Source organism: Crinia signifera, chromosome 3, assembly GCF_055691185.1.
Source record: "Crinia signifera chromosome 3, ASM5569118v1, whole genome shotgun sequence".
Lineage (NCBI taxonomy): Eukaryota > Metazoa > Chordata > Amphibia > Anura > Myobatrachidae > Crinia > Crinia signifera.
This window is the reverse complement of record NC_139219.1, coordinates 323,765,551-323,786,967: the sequence shown is the minus strand read 5'-3', so window position 1 is coordinate 323,786,967 and position 21,417 is coordinate 323,765,551. Positions and strand designations below refer to the sequence as shown.

At 49.3% G+C, this 21,417-nt stretch overlaps 1 protein-coding gene across 1 annotated transcript in view; it reads right to left on the bottom strand.

The window, feature by feature from the left end:
* The window catches only part of KIF13B (kinesin family member 13B), a 138,701-nt gene that overhangs the window by 48,530 nt on the left and 68,754 nt on the right, over positions 1-21,417 (bottom strand). Inside the window, 12 exon segments of the mRNA XM_083178791.1 lie at positions 345-374; positions 473-619; positions 5,887-6,019; positions 6,647-6,698; positions 6,701-6,803; positions 8,294-8,467; positions 15,875-16,000; positions 16,256-16,405; positions 17,204-17,350; positions 18,270-18,432; positions 19,721-19,931; positions 20,753-20,940. Of these exon segments, the coding sequence (XP_083034917.1) occupies positions 345-374; positions 473-619; positions 5,887-6,019; positions 6,647-6,698; positions 6,701-6,803; positions 8,294-8,467; positions 15,875-16,000; positions 16,256-16,405; positions 17,204-17,350; positions 18,270-18,432; positions 19,721-19,931; positions 20,753-20,940 (1,624 nt within the window).

Sequence of the window (21,417 nt, the reverse complement as noted above, 5' to 3'; positions counted from 1 at the left end):
TTGAGGAATCACACAGGAGTGGTGAAGAATGCGTTTGGCACCAGTTCACCGTTACCTACAAAATGGCCACTGAACAAAATGGCCACCTACAAAGCCGGAATGCTCATTTCCTGAAATGATAGGTGCTGCTGTAACCATTTTATTGATCTGATTGGCTGAAGGGTGGTCTACCTGGAGATAGACTGAGGAGTAGGGCAAGATGGCAGCAGAGGGAAGACAAACATCCACAGCTACAAATTCCGCTCCTGTGGTGACATTACCGTACAGCTATAACTCTCAACTTCCTTCCTGAGGTAAATTTGGGGAAAAAATTTATAAAAAAACTAAATTTTGTTTTTCCATACCTGGTAACTGTCCACATCATCTCCGCTGTCCTGGAAGAGAGAAGATACAGGTAAGAGGTGCCTGGAATAAGTATTTATTTTTTTAAAGAGGATGACACAATGTGAGGGGGACAGTACACGGGACTCACCTGATGCACATCATGACCCTTGACTGGTTTTGCATGTACTATATTTACACAGCCAATAGACACGGACATAATGGAGTCCTCAATCAGTGGTAGGGTCCCGGAATCCTGAACAGATCTGACTTCTACCTGAAGACGCCGAGACTGGCCCTACGCAAGGAAGAAGACAGAGAAGATGAGGAAATCTACATGTTACTACTGCAGTGGGCCCCAAACTGAGTGCCGCCATGACTGGTGGTCCAGGACCAATTGAATTTATTCATGGTCCATGTAACAGGCAAAACCAGAGCTGGTGGCTGCCAATCAAACTATGTAGTCAAAGAGAAGCAAAACTTTTCCCTCACCACATTACTGTCCATAAGGATGACATAAAAATGATATATATTTGGGAACCACTGTACTACTGTATACTGGTGGAGGAGAATTGGCACTATTGCAGCTGGATATCAGTTCCAGAACAGAAAGGGGACGAAACACCTTAAGGAACACAGAGAGTGTATTATGGCAGTGGCATTTCTGAGACAGGGTGCCCATAGGGGGGGGGGGGGAGGTAATCCTGTCCTGTCACAGAGAGATTAGGGGGGCAGTGTAATCCTGTCCTGTCACAGAGAGATTAGGGGGCAGAGTAATCCTGTCCTGTCACAGAGAGATTAGGGGGCAGAGTAATCCTGTCCTGTCACAGAGAGATTAGGGGGCAGAGTAATCCTGTCCTGTCACAGAGAGATTAGGGGGCAGAGTAATCCTGTCCTGTCACAGAGAGATTAGGGGGCAGAGTAATCCTGTCCTGTCACAGAGAGATTAGGGGGCAGAGTAATCCTGTCCTGTCACAGAGAGATTAGGGGGCAGTGTAATCCTGTCCCGTCACAGAGAGATTAGGGGGCAGAGTAATCCTGTCCCATCACAGAGAGATTAGGGGGCAGAGTAATCCTGTCCCGTCACAGAGAGATTAGGGGGCAGAGTAATCCTGTCCTGTCACAGAGAGATTAGGGGGCAGTGTAATCCTGTCCCAGAGAGATTAGGGGGCAGAGTAATCCTGCCCTGTCACAGAGAGATTAGGGGGCAGAGTAATCCTGTCCTGTCACAGAGAGATTAGGGGGCAGAGTAATCCTGTCCTGTCACAGAGAGATTAGGGGGCAGAGTAATCCTGTCCTGTCACAGAGATAAGGGGGCAGAGTAATCCTGTCCTGTCACAGAGAGATTAGGGGGCAGAGTAATCCTGTCCTGTCACAGAGAGATTAGGGGGCATAGTAATCCTGTCCCGTCACAGAGATTAGGGGGCAGAGAAAACCAGTCCTGTCACAGAGAGATGGGGGGGGGGCAGAGTAATCCATTGAGCAGGTATTGGGGCACAGGTAATAAGGATGAGCCCCTCACTATGTAGACGCAGAAGGCACTGCGGTTCTGTACCAGAAAGTGTTAATTTGCTGTACCAACCCCAGTTCGCAGGGAGACAAACCATAAACCACACACTTACATCAATACTGTTACAAGCCAACCAGTCTCATTGGCTTCACAGTGAAACCCCCCCCCCCCCCCCCCCCCAATATCAATATTCCTATTGTTCTAGGTAGCTGCTGGAACTGTGCCAGTTTCCCCAGATTTATTGACCCACGGTAAATGTTACTGAGCAACTGCAGATACTGAATCTCAATTTCACTACTCATCGTCTCTCCTCTCCGGGCTCTCCTCCCCGTCTCTCCACCCGTCCAAGGAGCAATGCAGATGTTGCGCCGATCGCCTGTTTTACATTTTTAAATGGCTGTAATTATTTTTATAGCACTCAAAAGACCTGCGAGGAAAAGGCTTCTTTTTAAAAGGCTGCAAAATCTTAAAGTGCAGGTTACCTTATGTCAGAAAGCTACTACCACCACTGACTGATAGATAGATGTTTGCCTTCCGGAGCTTTTGAAGAATTTATAGATACATAGAAACATAGAATGTGACGGCAGATAAGAACCACTTGGCCCATCTAGTCTGCCCCTTTTTAAACCTGTTAAATCAAACCATATTTGATCCGTATTTTTTGTAAGGATATCAATATGCCTATCCCAAGCATGTTTACATTGTTCTACTGTATTTGCGTCTACCACCTCTGATGGGAGGCTATTCCACTTATCTACTACTCTTTCTGTGAAGTAATTCTTCCTCACATTTCCCCTGAACCTTCCTCCCCCCAGTGTCAGTGCATGTCCTCGTGTTCTGCTGCTCCTCTTCCTGTGACGAATGTCTCCCACCTGTACCTTCCTCCCTCCCTCTAGTGTCAGTGCATGTCCTCGTGTTCTGCTGCTCCTCTTCCTGTGAAGAATGTCTCCCACCTGTACCTTCCTCCCTCTAGTGTCAGTGCATGTCCTCGTGTTCTGCTGCTCCTCTTCCTGTGACTAATGTCTCCCACCTGTACCTTCCACCCCCCAGTGTCAGTGCATGTCCTCGTGTTCTGCTGCTCCTCTTCCTGTGACTAATGTCTCCCACCTGTACCTTCCTCCCTCTAGTGTCAGTGCATGTCCTCGTGTTCTGCTGCTCCTCTTCCTGTGAAGAATGTCTCCCACCTGTACCTTCCTCCCTCTAGTGTCAGTGCATGTCCTCGTGTTCTGCTGCTCCTCTTCCTGTGACTAATGTCTCCCACCTGTACCTTCCTCCCCCCAGTGTCAGTGCATGTCCTCGTGTTCTGCTGCTCCTCTTCCTGTGACTAATGTCTCCCACCTGTACCTTCCTCCCTCTAGTGTCAGTGCATGTCCTCGTGTTCTGCTGCTCCTCTTCCTGTGAAGAATGTCTCCCATCTGTACCTTCCTCCCTCTAGTGTCAGTGCATGTCCTCGTGTTCTGTTGCTCCTCTTCCTGTGAAGAATGTCTCCCACCTGTACCTTCCTCCCTCTAGTGTCAGTGCATGTCCTCGTGTTCTGCTGCTCCTCTTCCTGTGAAGAATGTCTCCTACCTGTACCTTGTTAAAGCCCTTGATATATATGAAAGTTTCCATCATGTCCCCCCTTTCCCTTCTCTGCTCTAAAGTATACATATTAAGATCTTTTAGTCTTTCCTGGTACGTTTTGTGATGTAGGCCATGCACCATTTTAGTTACTCTTCTTTGTACAGTCTCTAATGTATTTATATCCTTCTGGAGATATGGCCTCCAGAACTGAACACAATACTCTAGGTGAGGTCGTACCAATGACCTATACAGTGGCATTATTACTTCTTTCTTCCTACTGCTGATACCTCTCCCTATGCAACCAAGCATCTGACTTGCCTTCTTCATTGCTTTGTTACATTGCCTACCTGCTTTTAAGTCCCCTGAAATAGTGACACCTAGATCCCTCTCTTCCTCAGTAGTTCCCATTATAGTGCCATTTATACTATATTGAGTCTTTGGATTTCTGAGACCCAAGTGCATTGCATGATTTTGCAGTTTTTGGCATTAAACTGTAGTTGCCATTCTCTTGACCATTCCTCTAATCTACCTAGATCCTCAATCATTTGTTTGACCCTTTTTTTTAATTTGCGGCACACCAAACAGGGAAAAACACATTGGTCCCCACAGGAAAAAACAAACCCATTGGCACCCATATGAAAAAAACAACAACAAAAAAAAAAAAACAGTGGTCCCTACAGGTAATAAAAATAAATCCATTGGCCTCATATGAGAAACCAGTAAATAACAGTTAAACTGGTGGTGGAGGCTGTAAATTGGTGTGGACGTCTCTAGGTCTGGTGGCACACTCGAGAACAACTCAAGGCCCACTAGTGTTCCGCGGCACAGTGGTTGAATCACGGTGATGTACTGTAGGTCCTTTATATACAGTATGGGAACTTGAATCTTATACGTCTAGTGCTGGCACATATGGAGGTTTCACTATGGGCAATACATAAAACACCAGCTTGAAGCGCAGAACCTTGGGCAGGTAAATGACCCATACAATGTTGCACAGTTATAATAGTAGTTATTATACTGTTGGCTTCATATGTATATTCTCCCGACACGTTCCTTCCCATCATGCAGATCTGCCAGCTCTGTATAAAGACGTACTGCAGTGAGCGCCTTCCCGCAGTGAGCAGGCTAATGCGAATTACCGGATAATTAGCTGGAAACTTTAGGGAAAAATTAACAAAATCGCAGAGACAGTAATTGCAGCAACAAGGTGAGGGAAATTGGTTATTAGGGAACTTGGGAGCAATTAGACGGAGCACAGACACATCCTGGCGGGCCCGGGGAGACCCGTTTGCTGAAGGTTTTTAATCCTCTGCTCCAACAACAAACAAAAGGTAAACGCTTACTTAATTTACCTCAATTAATGCCACTACAAAGCAATTTATTACTCCACTGCCCCAGACAAGGTGAAGTCCAGAGCTGAACATGCTCTGCTGATTCTACAAGGGGGGGTTGCTGGGAAACAGCCCCAGCGCAGTACAGAGCGCACACCATTAACCTACATAGACACAAATGGTGGCAGGATACAGGCAACGGGATCTGCGGAAATCTATATAGTGATTAGTCTGTTATACCCACAACGTAATTATCCTTCGTTACAGTGTCTATATAGCCCACAGACCTTACTATACTGCTATAACATGTACACAGGTAGCAGGGACCACAGTGTAGACCAAGTCAGGGGCCAAAGAGTGGCTCTAAGAGATAGGGGGCCAGATTCTCTAAGCTTCAAAAGTGATAAAATGGAGAGTGATAAACAGCCAGCCAATCAGCTCCTCCCTGCCATGTTACAGACTGTGTTTGAAAAATGTCAGACAGGAGCTGATTGGCTGGCTATATATCACTCTCCATTTTATCACTTTTGAAGCTTAGAGAATCTGGCCCAAGGTGAGATGCACGAAGCCTTGAAAAGTGATAAAATGGAGAGTGATAAACTACAAGCCAATCAGTTAGGTGCTGATGTGCTGGTTGTTCAGGACTCTCCATTTTATCACTTTTCAAGCTTAGTACATCTGGCCCAGTAAAAGAGGGAAGCCAATATAGAAAAAGCGGAAGGGGGGGGGGGGGGGGGCGACAAAAAGGGCACAGGGCCAGAGGGGGGTGCAGAGACAGAGGGGGGGTGCAGAGACAGAGGGGTGGGGGGGTGGCAGAGGGGGCGCAGAGACAGAGGGGGGGTGCAGAGACAGAGGGGTGGGGGGGTGGCAGAGGGGGCGCAGAGCCAGAGGGGGGGGGGGGGGGGGCGGCGACATAGGGGGTGCAGAGCCAGAGGAGAGGGGGTGCAGAGCCAGAGGGGGGCCGACAGAGGGGGCTCAGAGCCAGGGGGGGGGGGGGCGCGCGACAGAGGCACAGTACAAAAAAAGACGGAAAGAGAGAAATTCCAGATTAGTACTTGATTTGCAGTCATACTAATAGTAATTAACCAGACCCCTGCACACACCAAAGGCACCTAATGATGGGAACAGGAGCCCCTGGGATGCTCAGTGGCCGGCGGTTACCTGTCTCAGCTGGAAGATGCCTCCTGTCTGAATGTCCTTAGCTGGGATCACTTCCACAGGACAATAATCTCCATTTTCATTCAGTTCCAAGACCTGCACCCACAGTTCCACCTTCCGGGTGACCTCGCTCCACCTGCGGGTGACATTGCTGATGGCAACACTTCCACTTCTGTATACTAATATCCGCTCTAACGTGCAATATCTAATTATATATTAACATGCATATAATAGAGAATATACTATATACTCAACAGTACTTTAAAGCTGGGTGCAAATAAAACAAGACTAAGTACAGAACAAACAGACAGAAGAGGGTCCTGCCCCACCCTAAGAATAAAGTATATAGGAACCTATTGTACCCAGGTGCCGGCAGACTACACTGGGAAGAATGCTAACGGTCTCTGCCAACCAGTCACACAGCAGGGATTGCTGGGAGTATTCTACTGGCGTATAGAAAGAACACATGTAAGTTCTGCATGAACTGTGCAACCCCCAATTTGATCATTCCCAATTAGAAAATCCCTGCAAAATCTAAACTAGACACATCCACAGCTCCACTGTATCATATAAGTAGGGAAAGGTTTCTCCAACAAATGTGCCTGCTCTGTGCGGACTGATCCATTCATACACAGTGATGTCAGAGCAGCTCAAGTGACTGCAGTCTCCGCTCTTTTATCCTAGAGATGCCGAGAAGGCCGAGAGTGATTATGGTAAAAGGTTGCATAAGGATTGGCGTGGATACAGAATGCGCCCAGCTCACCTGTCCCGTAGACTGCGCGTTTTGGCTTGTATTATCCCGAGGTCCCACAGGCAGGATTTTTACGAGGGTCGTTAAGCTTGTGCCCGTAAACCTCAATGGCCAGAGCCCCTTCCGCCAGATAGTCCAGGAAATCTTCAGTGATGTTCACGTCAAACTCCTAACCAGGAAAACAGGCACTGGGTTACTAGAGAGACAGACTTACAGGACGGCGCGTAAAGGACAGCGGGGGAGACAACAATTATCGCAAATAGCTGCTACGAATCGTCTATTATTACCAATCTAACATACAGCCGTATGGACATTGCAGGCGGAATACTATACTGGTATCTGGATGCACATAGCTTGTCCTATAGCTACAGAATAAGAAGGATTTGCATGACTCCACCCACTATTCCATAAACAAGGATCAGGGACCCATTTTAGAATTTTTTTTTTTTTGGAAGATATATAAAAATGTATGCAAAAGACAGTGACACAGGGCGGAATGTGCGCACACATGCAAAGCGAATTCCGCATAAATTCGCAATGCCGTGTGTGAGACAATGAATTGGCACACAGACACCTACACATTTCACTCACGTCCGCACGTGAGGCAGAGTTTACGACATGCAAACCTGAATGTAAGATGCGATACTTCTGTCACTAGGCCTAGTATTGTGCAGTCACAAGCACCAATGGCAGAATAGGGCTCACTGACGGCCACGCCCCAGTGATGGCACACAAAGGGGGTGGGGCCAGATGCCAGTAGCAAGTGGAGAGTTGTCCAGAAGCCCTGTGTGGTTCTATGCACTGCTGGACATATGTAGAGGCCCTCCTTGACCAGTAACAGCGCTGCCCTAGTGCCCTGGGTGATGGGACCACTTACACACCCTTTAGTGCTGGCACTAGAGTTACAATTAATGATATCAGGCTGGTCACCTTGTCCTACAGCATTATACATCTGCAGTACTGCCGTTAGCGTAGGGAAAGGAAACCAGTTATCACCAGGTCAACAGCTTTTAAATCGAGCGTATGGTTTTGATTGTCTCATCTAATTCCAAAGCTTATATTTTAGGAATCCATTATTGCTCATTTTTGCTGCTTAAATATTGAAAAAATGAATACCAAAAATGAAGTGCAGCAACTGCAATAAAACCTAGAGGAATATGAACAAAACGTCATTATTAACGAAGCACCGCACTACCCAACAGGAACTTTATTCACGTTAAAAAAAGGCAAAGTCGCATCATTAACTGACTTGCAGCAGCTGAAAACCCATTGGTTCAGCCAGGAATTGGTCACTGGCTGCCACTGAGGGGTTTAAATACTGTCCCCGCCCACAATACCGCTGACATTTGTTTGGAAGCCTATTAGAGTCGAATAAACTACAGATAGTGATATGGGTCATACCGAACCCAAACACTTGGTATAAAGCCGCCATACAAATAGTCTTCCAAACCAAACGCTATTATAATGAAGCATGGGTGATCAACATGGGGCCCTTCAACTGCGGTGAAACTACAAATCCCAGCATGCCCTGCCCTGTGGCACAGCATGCTGGGATGTGTAAATCCACAGCAGTTGGAGGGCAGCATTTGTCCCCATCTATTTCATACCATTGTGACTGTGTAGGAAGTGCAGAGATAATGTACGGATTATTGTACTCACTTTACAGTGATCAAACACACCATACACTGGGGCTTCCTTGCTGACCGGGGATGAGGTATTGGGGTCCACCTCCGGGGGCACAGTGACCGGTTCCGGCTGGTCGTAGAAGTTGTAGTGGCAGAAGACGAAGTTGGTGAGATGCTGGGGTAAACCTGTGGCCTGAAGCACTTTAACCTGAAACATAGAGAGAGATACAAGTGGCGATAACATATGTTATATACTGTATATACTAATGTGTTCCCAACTGTATCTATCAGGCAGATTTGTGTTGTGTCACCTTTTCTCTGGGACCAATGGAAAACCGTTCAGTGAGATAGATCATTTAAATTTCGCTTTCAAAAGTCCCCCCCCCCCCTCTCTATACCCCCTTAGGCTGCTGCGTATTATAAAAGCTTCAAGAATAAAACCAGTAGGAACCAATGAAAACAGGAGAGGACAAGGTACAACCGAAGCAACTGAAACACAGAACTCCCCATTTCTCTTCCTTGGAATGTGTGCACCATGTCTGCTAATCAGCGCTGGTCACAGAGCTGCCATATACTGCACAGGAGCCTCATTATCTCACCACACTTGCTCCAGGAGAACGGCCAAAGTCACCTAAGTAACAATCATTTGTCACCCATGCTGCACCTATCACACAGTATTGTGTGAAGAGATCAGACATCTTCTGTGGACCCATCACAATGTCCTGCTTTAGCCTGAATTGGGTTCCTAGCATTGAGAATACGCCCTCAGCTTTACAGATCATGAGGATGTCAGCAGCCACCCTGTTAAAGACGGCAAAACCAAAATCTGATGATACACGGGGAACCGACTTAACAAATCTGGTTCTCTACCATGCTTAGAATGTGTGTGTAACCAAAACCTTCCCAACCAGTCCAGTGCCACCAGAAACGCTGAGTGATTGATACGAAGTACCCAGATCTACGAACACCACCTTCAGAAGCTCTGAATCTTACGTTCTAGAGACGCCATCATGTCAGCATCTGTTTAAACCTAACGGTCCGCAGCATGTAATGAATGGAGACTGTACACTGTACAAAGGCTGAAATCCTAAAGAACTAGTGGGTGTAAGGAGGACGTCTGAAGCGAAGATACAATGCAACAATGCAAGAACACCCAGAAGACTGAAACCTTCAACCCCCCCACCAAATAAAGACCCTTACAGCAACAAATGGGCCAAACAGATAGTTGAACACTTACCATACTTCCATTTCTTCTATACAAGTATGAAATGCAGCGTAGGCTCGGAGACTCTGATTTATATGTGTTTATGCACAGAAATAATTTTAAACCTCTAATTACTTAACCCCGGCTGCAGTAGGACAAAGATCACTTAATGTTACCCTGACAAATAGATTCGGCTTATTTTAGACGGATGATAATGATATTCGACCGCAACGGGTCACTAACACACATAATCCAACAGCTGATGTAAAAGTAATGCTGGTCTGCGGGTCCTGACCCGGCCGGCTTACGGGAACAGAGGCAATATTCTCAGCATCAGCAAGAACAAGGCTGTCCGTACTTGTAGCACACGGACGGTGTTCCGCCATCGTAGGGTCACAGAGGGCAGGGGTGTCACCGATTAATGGACATGAGATTGATCATCGTTAAGTCATTGAGTAACCTTGCTGTAATATTCTTGATACACTCCTCCGTTGCTCTTTAGCAGGGCAGGAAGTCTGGATATACCAATAAGTCTTAACCAACTTAATAAGTAATAAATTGGGGGCCAAAATCAAGATAACACTACTGACTATTCTCTGTAAGCCAATTATTGTGTAACCGAGTTATATTATTCAGCATATACAGTATGAGATACTGCTAGCTGGCAGGGGAGGTAGGGAGGGACTAGACCAGATGGACCTGATGAATGTAGGGTATTAACCAGCCATAGACAGAGTTATATAGTGGGAGGTGCAGGGTCCCCAGCAGCACAGAGTATATCAGGAGATGAGTGATGTGTGAGTGAGGACAGGGCTGCATGTGACAGGGGCAGTGACATGATGTGAGGAGGGGAATGGGGGCAGCAGGAAGCCACAGACTGAGAGTTATATAGTGGGAGGAGCAGGGTCCCCAGCAGCACAGAGTATATCAGGAGATGAGGGATGTGTCAGTGAGGACAGGGCTGCATGTGACAGGGGCAGTGACATGATGTGAGGAGGGGAATGGAGGCAGCAGGAAGCCACAGACTGAGAGTTATATAGTGGGAGGAGCAGGGTCCCTAGCAGCACAGAGTATATCAGGAGATGAGTGATGTGTCAGTGAGGACAGGGCTGCATGTGACAGGAGCAGTGACATGATGTGAGGAGGGGAATGGAGGCAGCAGGAAGCCACAGGCTGAGAGTTATATAGTGGGAGGAGCAGGGTCCCCAGCAGCACAGAGTATATCAGGAGATGAGGGATGCGTCAGTGAGGACAGGGCTGCATGTGACAGGGGCAGTGACATGATGTGAGGAGGGGAATGGAGGCAGCAGGAAGCCACAGACTGAGAGTTATATAGTGGGAGGAGCAGGGTCCCCAGCAGCACAGAGTATATCAGGAGATGAGGGATGTGTCAGTGAGGACAGGGTTGCATGTGACAGGGGCAGTGACATGATGTGAGGAGGGGAATGGAGGCAGCAGGAAGCCACAGACTGAGAGCTATATAGTGGGAGGAGCAGGGTCCCAGCAGCACAGAGTATATCAGGAGACGAGTGATGTGTCAGTGAGGACAGGGCTGCATGTGACAGGGGCATTGACATGATGTGAGGAGGGGAATGGAGGCAGCAGGAAGCCACAGACTGAGAGTTATATAGTGGGAGGAGCAGGGTCCCCAGCAGCACAGAGTATATCAGGAGATGATGGATGTGTCAGTGAGGACAGGGCTGCATGTGACAGGGGCGGTGACATGATGTGAGGAGGGGAATGGGGGCAGCAGGAAGCCACAGACTGAGAGTTATATAGTGGGAGGAGCAGGGTCCCAGCAGCACAGAGTATATCAGGAGATGAGTGATGTGTCAGTGGGGACAGGGCTGCATGTGACAGGGGCAGTGACATGATGTGAGGAGGGGAATGGAGGCAGCAGGAAGCCACAGACTGAGAGTTATATAGTGGGAGGAGCAGGATCCCCAGCAGCACAGAGTATATCAGGAGATGAGGGATGTGTCAGTGAGGACAGGGCTGCATGTGACAGGGGCAGTGACATGATGTGAGGAGAGGAATGGGGGCAGCAGGAAGCCACAGACTGAGAGTTATATAGTGGGAGGAGCAGGGTCCCCAGCAGCACAGAGTATATCAGGAGATGAGTGATGTGTCAGTGAGGACAGGGCTGCATGTGACAGGGGCAGTGATATGATGTGAGGAGGGGAATGGGGGCAGCAGGAAGCCACAGACTGAGAGTTATATAGTGGGAGGAGCAGGGTCCCCAGCAGCACAGAGTATATCAGGAGATGAGTGATGTGTCAGTGAGGACAGGGCTGCATGTGACAGGGGCAGTGACATGATGGGAGGAGGGGAATGGAGGCAGCAGGAAGCCACAGACCGAGAGTTATATAGTGGGAGGAGCAGGGTCCCCAGCAGCACAGAGTATATCAGGAGATGAGTGATGTGTCAGTGAGGACAGGGCTGCATGTGACAGGGGCAGTGACATGATGTGAGGAGGGGAATGGAGGCAGCAGGAAGCCACAGACTGAGAGTTATATAGTGGGAGGAGCAGGTCCCCAGCAGCACAGAGTATATCAGGAGATGAGTGATGTCAGTGAGGACAGGGCTGCATGTGGCAGGGGCAGTGACATGATGTAAGGAGGGGAATGGGGGCAGCAGGAAGCCACAGACTGAGAGTTATATAGTGGGAGGAGCAGGGTCCCCAGCAGCACAGAGTATATCAGGAGATGAGTGATGTGTCAGTGAGGACAGGGCTGCATGTGACCGGGGCAGTGACATGATGTGAGTAGGGGAATGGAGGCAGCAGGAAGCCACAGACTGAGAGTTATATAGTGGGAGGAGCAGGGTCCCCAGCAGCACAGAGTATAATCAGGAGACGAGTGATGTGTCAGTGAGGACAGGGCTGCATGTGACAGGGGCATTGACATGATGTGAGGAGGGGAATGGAGGCAGCAGGAAACCACAGACTGAGAGTTATATAGTGGGAGGAGCAGGGCCCCAGCAGCACAGAGTATATCGGGAGATGAGTCATGCGTCAGTGAGGACAGGGCTGCATGTGACAGGGGCAGTGACATGATGTGAGGAGGGGAATGGGGGCAGCAGGAAGCCACAGACTGAGAGTTATAGAGTGGGAGGAGCAGGGTCCCCAGCAGCACAGAGTATATCAGGAGATGAGGGATGTGTCAGTGAGGACAGGGTTGCATGTGACAGGGGCAGTGACATGATGTGAGGAGGGGAATGGAGGCAGCAGGAAGCCACAGACTGAGAGTTATATAGTGGGAGGAGCAGTGTCCCCAGCAGCACAGAGTATATCAGGAGATGAGGGATGTGTCAGTGAGGACAGGGCTGCATGTGACAGGGGCAGTGACATGATGTGAGGAGGGGAATGGGGGCAGCAGGAAGCCACAGACTGAGAGTTATATAGTGGGAGGAGCAGGGTCCCCAGCAGCACAGAGTATCAGGAGATGAGTGATGTGTCAGTGAGGACAGGGCTGCATGTGACAGGGGCAGTGACATGATGTGAGGAGGGGAATGGAGGCAGCAGGAAGCCACAGACTGAGAGTTATATAGTGGGATGAGCAGGGTCCCCAGCAGCACAGAGTATATCAGAAGATGAGTGATGTGTCAGTGAGGACAGGGCTGCATGTGACAGGGGTAGTGACATGATGTGATGAGGGGAATGGGGGCAGCAGAAAGCCACAGACTGAGAGTTATATAGTGGGAGGAGCAGGGTCCCCCAGCAGCACAGAGTATATCAGGAGATGAGTGATGTGTCAGTGAGGACAGGGCTGCATGTGACAGGGGCAGTGACATGATGTGAGGAGGGGAATGGAGGCAGTAGGAAGCCACAGGCTGAGAGTTATATAGTGGAGGAGCAGGGTCCCCAGCAGCACAGAGTATATCAGGAGATGAGTGATGTGTCAGTGAGGACAGGGCTGCATGTGACAGGGGCAGTGACATGATGTGAGGAGGGGAATGGGGGCAGCAGGAAGCCACAGACTGAGAGTTATATAGTGGGAGGAGCATGATCCCCCAGCAGCACAGAGTATATCAGGAGATGAGTGATGTGTCAGTAAGGACAGGGCTGCATGTGACAGGGACAGTGGCATGATGTGAGGAGGGGAATGGGGGCAGCAGGAAGCCAAAGACTGAGAGTTATATAGTGGGAGGAGCAGGGTCCGCAGCAGCACAGAGTATATCAGGAGATGAGGGATGTGTCAGTGAGGACAGGGCTGTATGTGACAGGGGCAGTGACATGATGTGAGGAGGGGAATGGAGGCAGCAGAAAGCCAGACTGAGAGTTATATAGTGGGAGGAGCAGGGTCCCCAGCAGCACAGAGTATATCAGGAGATGAGGGATGTGTCAGTGAGGACAGGGCTGCATGTGACAGGGGCAGTGACGTGATGTGAGGAGGGGAATGGGGGCAGCAGGAAGCCACAGACTGAGAGTTATATAGTGGGAGGAGCAGGGTCCCCAGCAGCACAGAGTATATCAGGAGATGAGGGATGTGTCAGTGAGGACAGGGCTGCATGTGACAGTGGCAGTGACATGATGTGAGGAGGGGAATGGGGGCAGCAGTAAGTTACAGACTGAGAGTTATATAGTGGGAGGAGCAGGGTCCCCAGCAGCACAGAGTATATCAGGAGATGAGTGATGCGTCAGTGAGAACAGGGCTGCATGTGACAGGGGCAGTGACATGATGTGAGGATGGGGAATAGAGGCAGCAGGAAGCCACAGACTGAGAGTTATATAGTGGGAGGAGCAGGGTCCCCAGCAGCACAGAGTATATCAGGGGATGGTGATGTGTCAGTGAGGACAGGGCTGCATGTGACAGGGGCAGTGACATGATGTGAGGAGGGGAATGGGGGCAGCAGGAAGCCACAGACTGAGAGTTATATAGTGGGAGGAGCATGATCCCCCAGCAGCACAGAGTATATCAGGAGATGAGTGATGTGTCAGTGAGGACAGGGCTGCATGTGACAGGGGCAGTGACATGATGTGAGGAGGGGAATGGGGGCAGCAGGAAGCCACAGACTGAGAGTTATATAGTGGGAGGAGCAGGGTCCCCAGCAGCACAGAGTATATCAGGAGATGAGTGACGTGTCAGTGAGGACAGGGCTGCATGTGACAGGGGCAGTGACATGATGTGAGGAGGGGAATGGGGGCAGCAGGAAGCCACAGACTGAGAGTTATATAGTGGGAGGAGCAGGATCCCCAGCACCACAGGGTATATCAGGAGATGAGTGATGTGTCAGTGAGGACAGGGCTGCATGTGACAGGGGCAGTGACATGATGTGAGGAGGGGAATGGGGGCAGCAGGAAGCCACAGACTGAGAGTTATATAGTGGGAGGAGCAGGGTCCCCAGCAGCACAGAGTATATCAGGAGATGAGTGATGTATCAGTGAGGACAGGGCTGCATGTGACAGGGGCAGTGACATGATGTGAGGAGGGGAATGAAGGCGGCAGGAAGCCACAGACTGACAGTTATATAGTGGAGAGAAGCAGGGTCCCCTAACTTTACAAAGTAATGTTGTCCAGCTAATGTAAACATGGCTGCAGAGATATTAAAGTGTCGAATGAATATTTTGAGATGCGCCCTCATACATTTAGCAGATACATGCAGCACTAAATGCCTGGCGTCAGTGAGCAACCAGGTCCTGCCATCTTTTTTCCAAATTATATCTAGGTCGCAGCACAGGGAGACTGTGCTGAGTAATGTGATATGGGTCACTTGTATAGTGTGTGTGTGTCCATTGTATTGGGGAAAAAGCTACATTGTAGCACTCTGGCGCACACAGTCCCATTGCGTCCTAGTCGCATTAAGATGCATTTTCGCCAGAAAGGAAGCAGAAAAGAACAAGTCGCCCAACAACAGAACATTCTCCCGTGACCTGGAGTCCCGAGAGGGGAATTTTAGTGTGATTCCAGCGAAGGCGTATGAGGACACATCTGTATATTTATGTAGTGGGTTAGACTTCTAAACTTAAAGCAACATTAATACTAAGGGCCTGATTCAGACCAGGTTGCACAGGTCCGAATTCTGCCCCGTTTCCGATGGTGGGGGGCATTCACACGGGTAGGGGAGAGAAGGGGGAGGACAAGAGCCGGCATCAGGGGGAACGCTCAGAGTTTTATGGGTGTCCCCCTATAAGCGCTGTGGGTTCCCCTGGGAACATAGGCGGGTCATTGTCTGCCGGTAGCAGGTGGCGGATGTCATATGGCGTGGGCACCGGGAGGCGTGTTCGGCGGGGCGGCGCTGACCTGTTTGCCATCAATGAATTCAATGTACATCAATGTAATGTATTGGATAGACTGCATAGGGGAGAGGCACCAGTGGAGCAATAAACGTAACAAGACGGCGTATCCCTGTGCGGGAGAATCACCAGGAAACATGGCGCACATTACGGGATACACACTGGGAGACACTCACCATGCAGACAAGCTTGTTCTCCTGAGTTCTGCTCTCGCTGGAGACATCACTGTCCTCTCCTCCCGCGATCCTCTCCCCGATGTCTCCGCTCACTCGCACAACCTCAACGTGCAGCCGGCCTGCGATCTGGTGGGTGCGGAGAACACAGGGAAATAAACACAGCAATCCACATCAAACCGCCGCCAGCAGGACCCGCTATGTTAACAACGTATGACGCCGAGTCTCCATATACCGCTACACCTGCCAGACGGTGTATTGGACCACAATATAGGTATGGGTCCATAGAGCTATGGTTTCCTATTCTAGAGGATTGAAGGTCTGTAACATGTACGGTATAAGTGACGGAGTATATATACAACACAAATGACGGCGTAGACATACCTCTCCCTTCTGATTGATGATCGGGACGGCGTACTGCAGCTTCACGTCGTGGAACAGCGATTCCAGGAAGACATTCGCTACCCCGATGAGGCTGTGATTCTCCTGCTCATCATAGAAAGGGTCCGCTCGCCGGAAATACGCCCGACTGGCCTGCAAAAAAGAGGGAACGTGGCGTTGTCGGTCTAGGCTGTATTGTGACCCACACGGCATCTACACATAACCCAGCATACACCGCTAGTTACATCATCCAACGCCAGCTATCCTACACCAACAGATTAAGGGGGTGATTCAGCGGGGCTCAGTAAGCAGCGAAATTCGCTAATTACCGAGCACTGAAATGTTGCCCACTGGGCGAGCGAGTGCCCTCTCACCACCGCCGTGCGAATGTCCGCCCCGACGTGCAAATGGATGTGTACACTGACACCTCCATGCACGCTCAGCATTTTCATGGGGGCACTCCTAAAACACTGGGCGTTTCGCCCAACAAGTGTAATAGTCGCCGAAAACATTCGCACATCGGGACTGCACATGCAACACAGGTCCGTATTCAGCTTACAGCGCGCGTCCACCCGAATCGCCCCCTTCATACATAGTCTAGAGAACACACCCACAAGTTTTGGTTTAAGGATTTAAACATCTTCTCCCAAGTTCGCACGCCCTCCTCTGGTTATTATTGCTGGTCTTGGGTCTTTGTATCCCAACATTTTTTATTATAGCATTAATGTCAATCGCTTTTCTTGTTTGGACATGCGAAGACTATGAAGATGCCCGAGGAAATCCCATAGGTCTGTCAGCTCCAGTAGACAAAAGTCAGCTGATGCTAATAGAAACATAGAATTTGACGGCAGATAAGAACCACTTGGCCCATCTAGTCACAAAGCCCCTTCATGGATCAGGTCATGGTAGGTTGGGCCAGGAATGAACCATGGAATATGCCCCATTACTTACGGGATTGTCCTCATCACAAACTTTCCACTCCTGGTAGAGGTCTCGTATGTCCACCAGACGGTTCTCCAGTTTCTCCAGGGACCAGATCTGCTTGCCTTTCCCTTTCCTCCGCACCTGGATGGCCGGCTCACTGAGCACCTCATCCCGCTGCAGGGACAAGGAATAATGAGCAGGTGGATCAGTAAGTCTTGTGGAAGCATGAAACACATCACCCGCAAAAGCAAGGCTCTCCAGGGCGGCAAAGTGCACCCGCCACCTGCACACACTGGTAGAGCAATACTCGCGAGAAAGAAGCCAATCAGCTCCTTAGGAACCCCCTGCTATCACAGACATAAGTAGTGCATCTGCACCATAGAGAACGGTCTAAATATGGAGGGCCCTACACTGTACACCCTATGTAATCAGAGGAGATACCTTGCTAATAGTGCCACTCACAGAAAAATTCAATCCCAGACGCTATTTCCGCCTGTGGAAATAGCATCCGTCGGTGCCATTTTCGACAGCATTGAAGGCAGTTTCCGAGAAAAGTCGGATCTGTTTTGTCAGAAAGGGCCGCGGATTGTCGGATTCTCGCCATTTCTCGACAATGTGCTGCCATTTCCGCCAAACCTCAGACTTTCCGACACTCGACAGTTGGAACATTGAATTCCGACTGTGATGTTGCAGTTGAGAGAAGCGTAAAAAGGCCGGACTGTCGGAATCCCAGAGCAGATTGGGGACTTATACGGTGAAGTTACATTGAGGTAATGGTTAAACCTATAACCCTGGCCAAGATTATTCAAAAAAACTATTTATTGCAAAATGTATTAAAGTTCTCATTAGTATTGTCTGTATAGTGCACCTGCATCTCTTGTCCCTGTGTGCAATGGCTATATGTCTGCTCGCTGTGTGTGTACACAGGGACTATACAGAGATTTCTGGAAGGATACATTAAAAATACATTAAAGCAGGCAAGCCATCATAAAAACTGGGGGACCAATAAGAATAAGTCTTACATTAGTATTTCTTAATAGAATTTCCTGTACTCAGACTCCTGTCACATGACGGGCGAAGCAGTGCCACTCACCTTCCTGTTGGCATTTAAGCTGGATGCCGGTATCTGCAAGGTCACTTTGTACTCCGTCTTCTTGTCCATCTCGTCCACAATGAAGTTGGCCTCTTGCACATACAGATTGGCCTTGGCGATCTGCTCCCTGAGCTTAATCAGGCTGTGATGCAGCATCACCTCCCTGGGAGAACACAAGGGGGAACCGAGGATGCAAATAATCAATGAAGGGTTCTTCCTTCATTATTTTAAATTATTATTTATTAAAAGTTATTTATAAAGCGCACACATTTCCTTCAGAGCTTTCCAGCGAATATATCAGTCACTCCCATCAGTTCCTGCGCAGTGAAGCTTACACTCTATGGGGGTGATTCAGGTTGGCTGATCACCGAGCGCTGAAACGCCGCCCACCAGGCAAGCAAATGCCCACTGCCCTTACCCTTGCAAATGTTCACCCCAGCATGCAAATGCATGTGTACACTGGCACATCCTGTCAAATGCGAGTGTACTTGTCAGCAGCGAATGAACCTACAGGTATGTTATTTGGAGTGTGGGAAAAAACTCATGCAATCACGGGGATAACGTACAAACTATACACAGATAGGTGTTTGGTTAGGAGTTTAAATCAAGGCCACAAGCGACCCGGTACGACAACCATGCTGCACGTCATTGGCTAACTCTTTATTGCAGAAGGTTTAAAGTGTTGATTAAAATAAATATGTAAAAACACAGGACAGTGTTCTCAACGTTGTACAAGAACCTACAGAGAACGAAAAAATTCCCAATAGGATCTTAGCAACACGGATCCATTCCCCCGGATACTTTATATGGTGCGAGCCACAGGCCTATAGATTATTACTACCTAGATGCGAATACTAGGATATACCCGGAAGTAAAACACAAATTAAAGCAGCAGACAGACAAGCATATTGAAAATACAGATGCCACCATGCCATGGAGTGACTAGGTAGTGCCAAGCATCAGTGGAGTGAATAGGACGCAGAATCAGCTTCTGCTGATTAAAATATGCAGCACGTCTATATTCAGTGTGACTGCTGCTGTATCTGCATACCTTTTCCAGTAAAACACTGTAATGTTGCATTTTGTATGCAGATGCAGTCGCGGTCGCACACAGAATATACGCACATCATTTTAATCAGCAGAAGCTGTTTGTGCGCCCTATTTGTTCTGTCCTGCGAATAAAAAAGCACCGTCATGGAAAAAGCCCAATGTGAGTGGAAGGATCAATCACAAGGAACTGCCGAGAGTTAAGATTGGTCATCATGCCAAAATCATGATCGGTTCAATCTAGTTTCTCCCACCCCCTCTGCCTCCACATGTAGTTGGCATGAGGATGCTGTAATACCAGGTAATACCAGGCAGTAGCGCAGTTGGGCTATAGATCTATACAGGACTTCCAAACCGCCAGATTATCTCCCATCTCTTAATCACTAATGTGTAAGAACCGTCACCTCTCTTCCGTCCACTGCCTGATGCGCTGCTGGGCGTTTGGGGACCCGAAGGAGAAGCGTTCCATGCTGCGGTAATGCTGCTTCTCTGGGGACAGCCTCCTGCGCAGCTGCTCCAGCTCGTGTTCGTACATCAGCCGCTGGCGTTCTAGCGCTGTGCGCTTCTCCTCCTCGTGCTGCTGCTCCAGGCTCTGCAGGATGGACTGCATGGGGTCTGTGCAGGAGAGGGTGCAGGTTATACCGAGGAAGGGCCAGCGAGCATCACGTGACATTAGGGAGAAGGTGAGGCCAGGACGCTGGGAGAAGGGGTCACATGGCATAGGGAGTAAGACGGAATGTAGCGGGGTAAGTGGGGCATAACCATGGGGGGGGGGGGGGGGGGGGGGAGACGAATCCAGAGCAATAGGCAGTAAGAGGAGTACTAAGAACAGTGGGCATCATGATACAATGGGGCAGGTGTATTAAGCGTGGGAGAAGTGATAAAGTGGTTGGTGATAACTTAGCAGCCTATCAGCTCATAACTGTCACGTTACAGGCTGGGCTTAATAATGACAGTTAGGAGCAGATTGGCTGCTGTGTAATCACGGGCCACTTTATCACTTCACCCGACCGAATATACCTGCCCCACTGTTCTGAGGGTCACCACCCAGAGCCACAGATTAATAAGCACCTATGAGCGCCAGGAGCCAGGAGACTGTGGGAACAGCACCGGACAAGCGCAAGACGCACACCGGCAGTATTTATGCATAAAATGCCCGCTGGAGACATCAGGGGCAGGTTGCCCTCCAGCCGAGCGTGGAAAGCCCCCTGTGGCATTACAGAACCCATAAAAGGGAGACCCGTCACAGGGATGTGGGCCTGGAACATAAAACAATGTTCTGTTATGGGGATGGAATACAGAGGTTCCAGTACAGGGGCACAGCGAGGGAGAATTCGGTTCCGCCAACAGCCAATGAGATAACAGCTACACATCGGAGTATCTGCCCGGGACAGTCCGGCCTCACCACCACCCATCAGTCCGAGACCTGGAATTACCGTTATTTCCCAGCGCTTTCATCATCACTTCCATCTGAGCGTACTCGTAGTTGAAGTTGACCTCGCTGGACACCTCGCTGGATGTGTCCCCGTCGGCGTCCAGCTGCTCGAAGCTGCTGCTGTTCCTCATGCTGGCGCCTCGCTGGTCGTCCTCGCCCTCCGTCTTCTTTCTCTTTGGCAGGCTTATCCTTAGAGAGGAGAGAGGGAGTGAGCATCCTAAACGCTAATAAGGCGTAATTGATACGGTATTACGTGTGCGTGATTTCCATGTGCTGTTCCTAGACGGTTGCGCTAATTACCTGCGCTTTCCCTGCAGTCCCGTAGACGGATAGAACGTACAACCTCGCTCTCTGTGCAGCAGACACTGTTTCATGGCGTTCTAATACCCACAATCGCAGCGCAGATGTCCAGATACTAAACAGCGGCTGTAGCTTTGTCTAACCTGCTGGGCATCATCTGCCACTTTGTACATATTTATATAGAATCCCTGTGTTGTGACAGTCACACCCCGGCATCTCTGGTACAGATCATGCAACATTTTCCGGGCATCTGTGTTGCCCGTAAGAAGCCAATTTTAAGAAAGCTGCCACGCCAGACCGCTCGGTATATCAGGGCTAGGTGGACACACTGGGCACATCGTATATATCTGTTAGACCAATATGTTA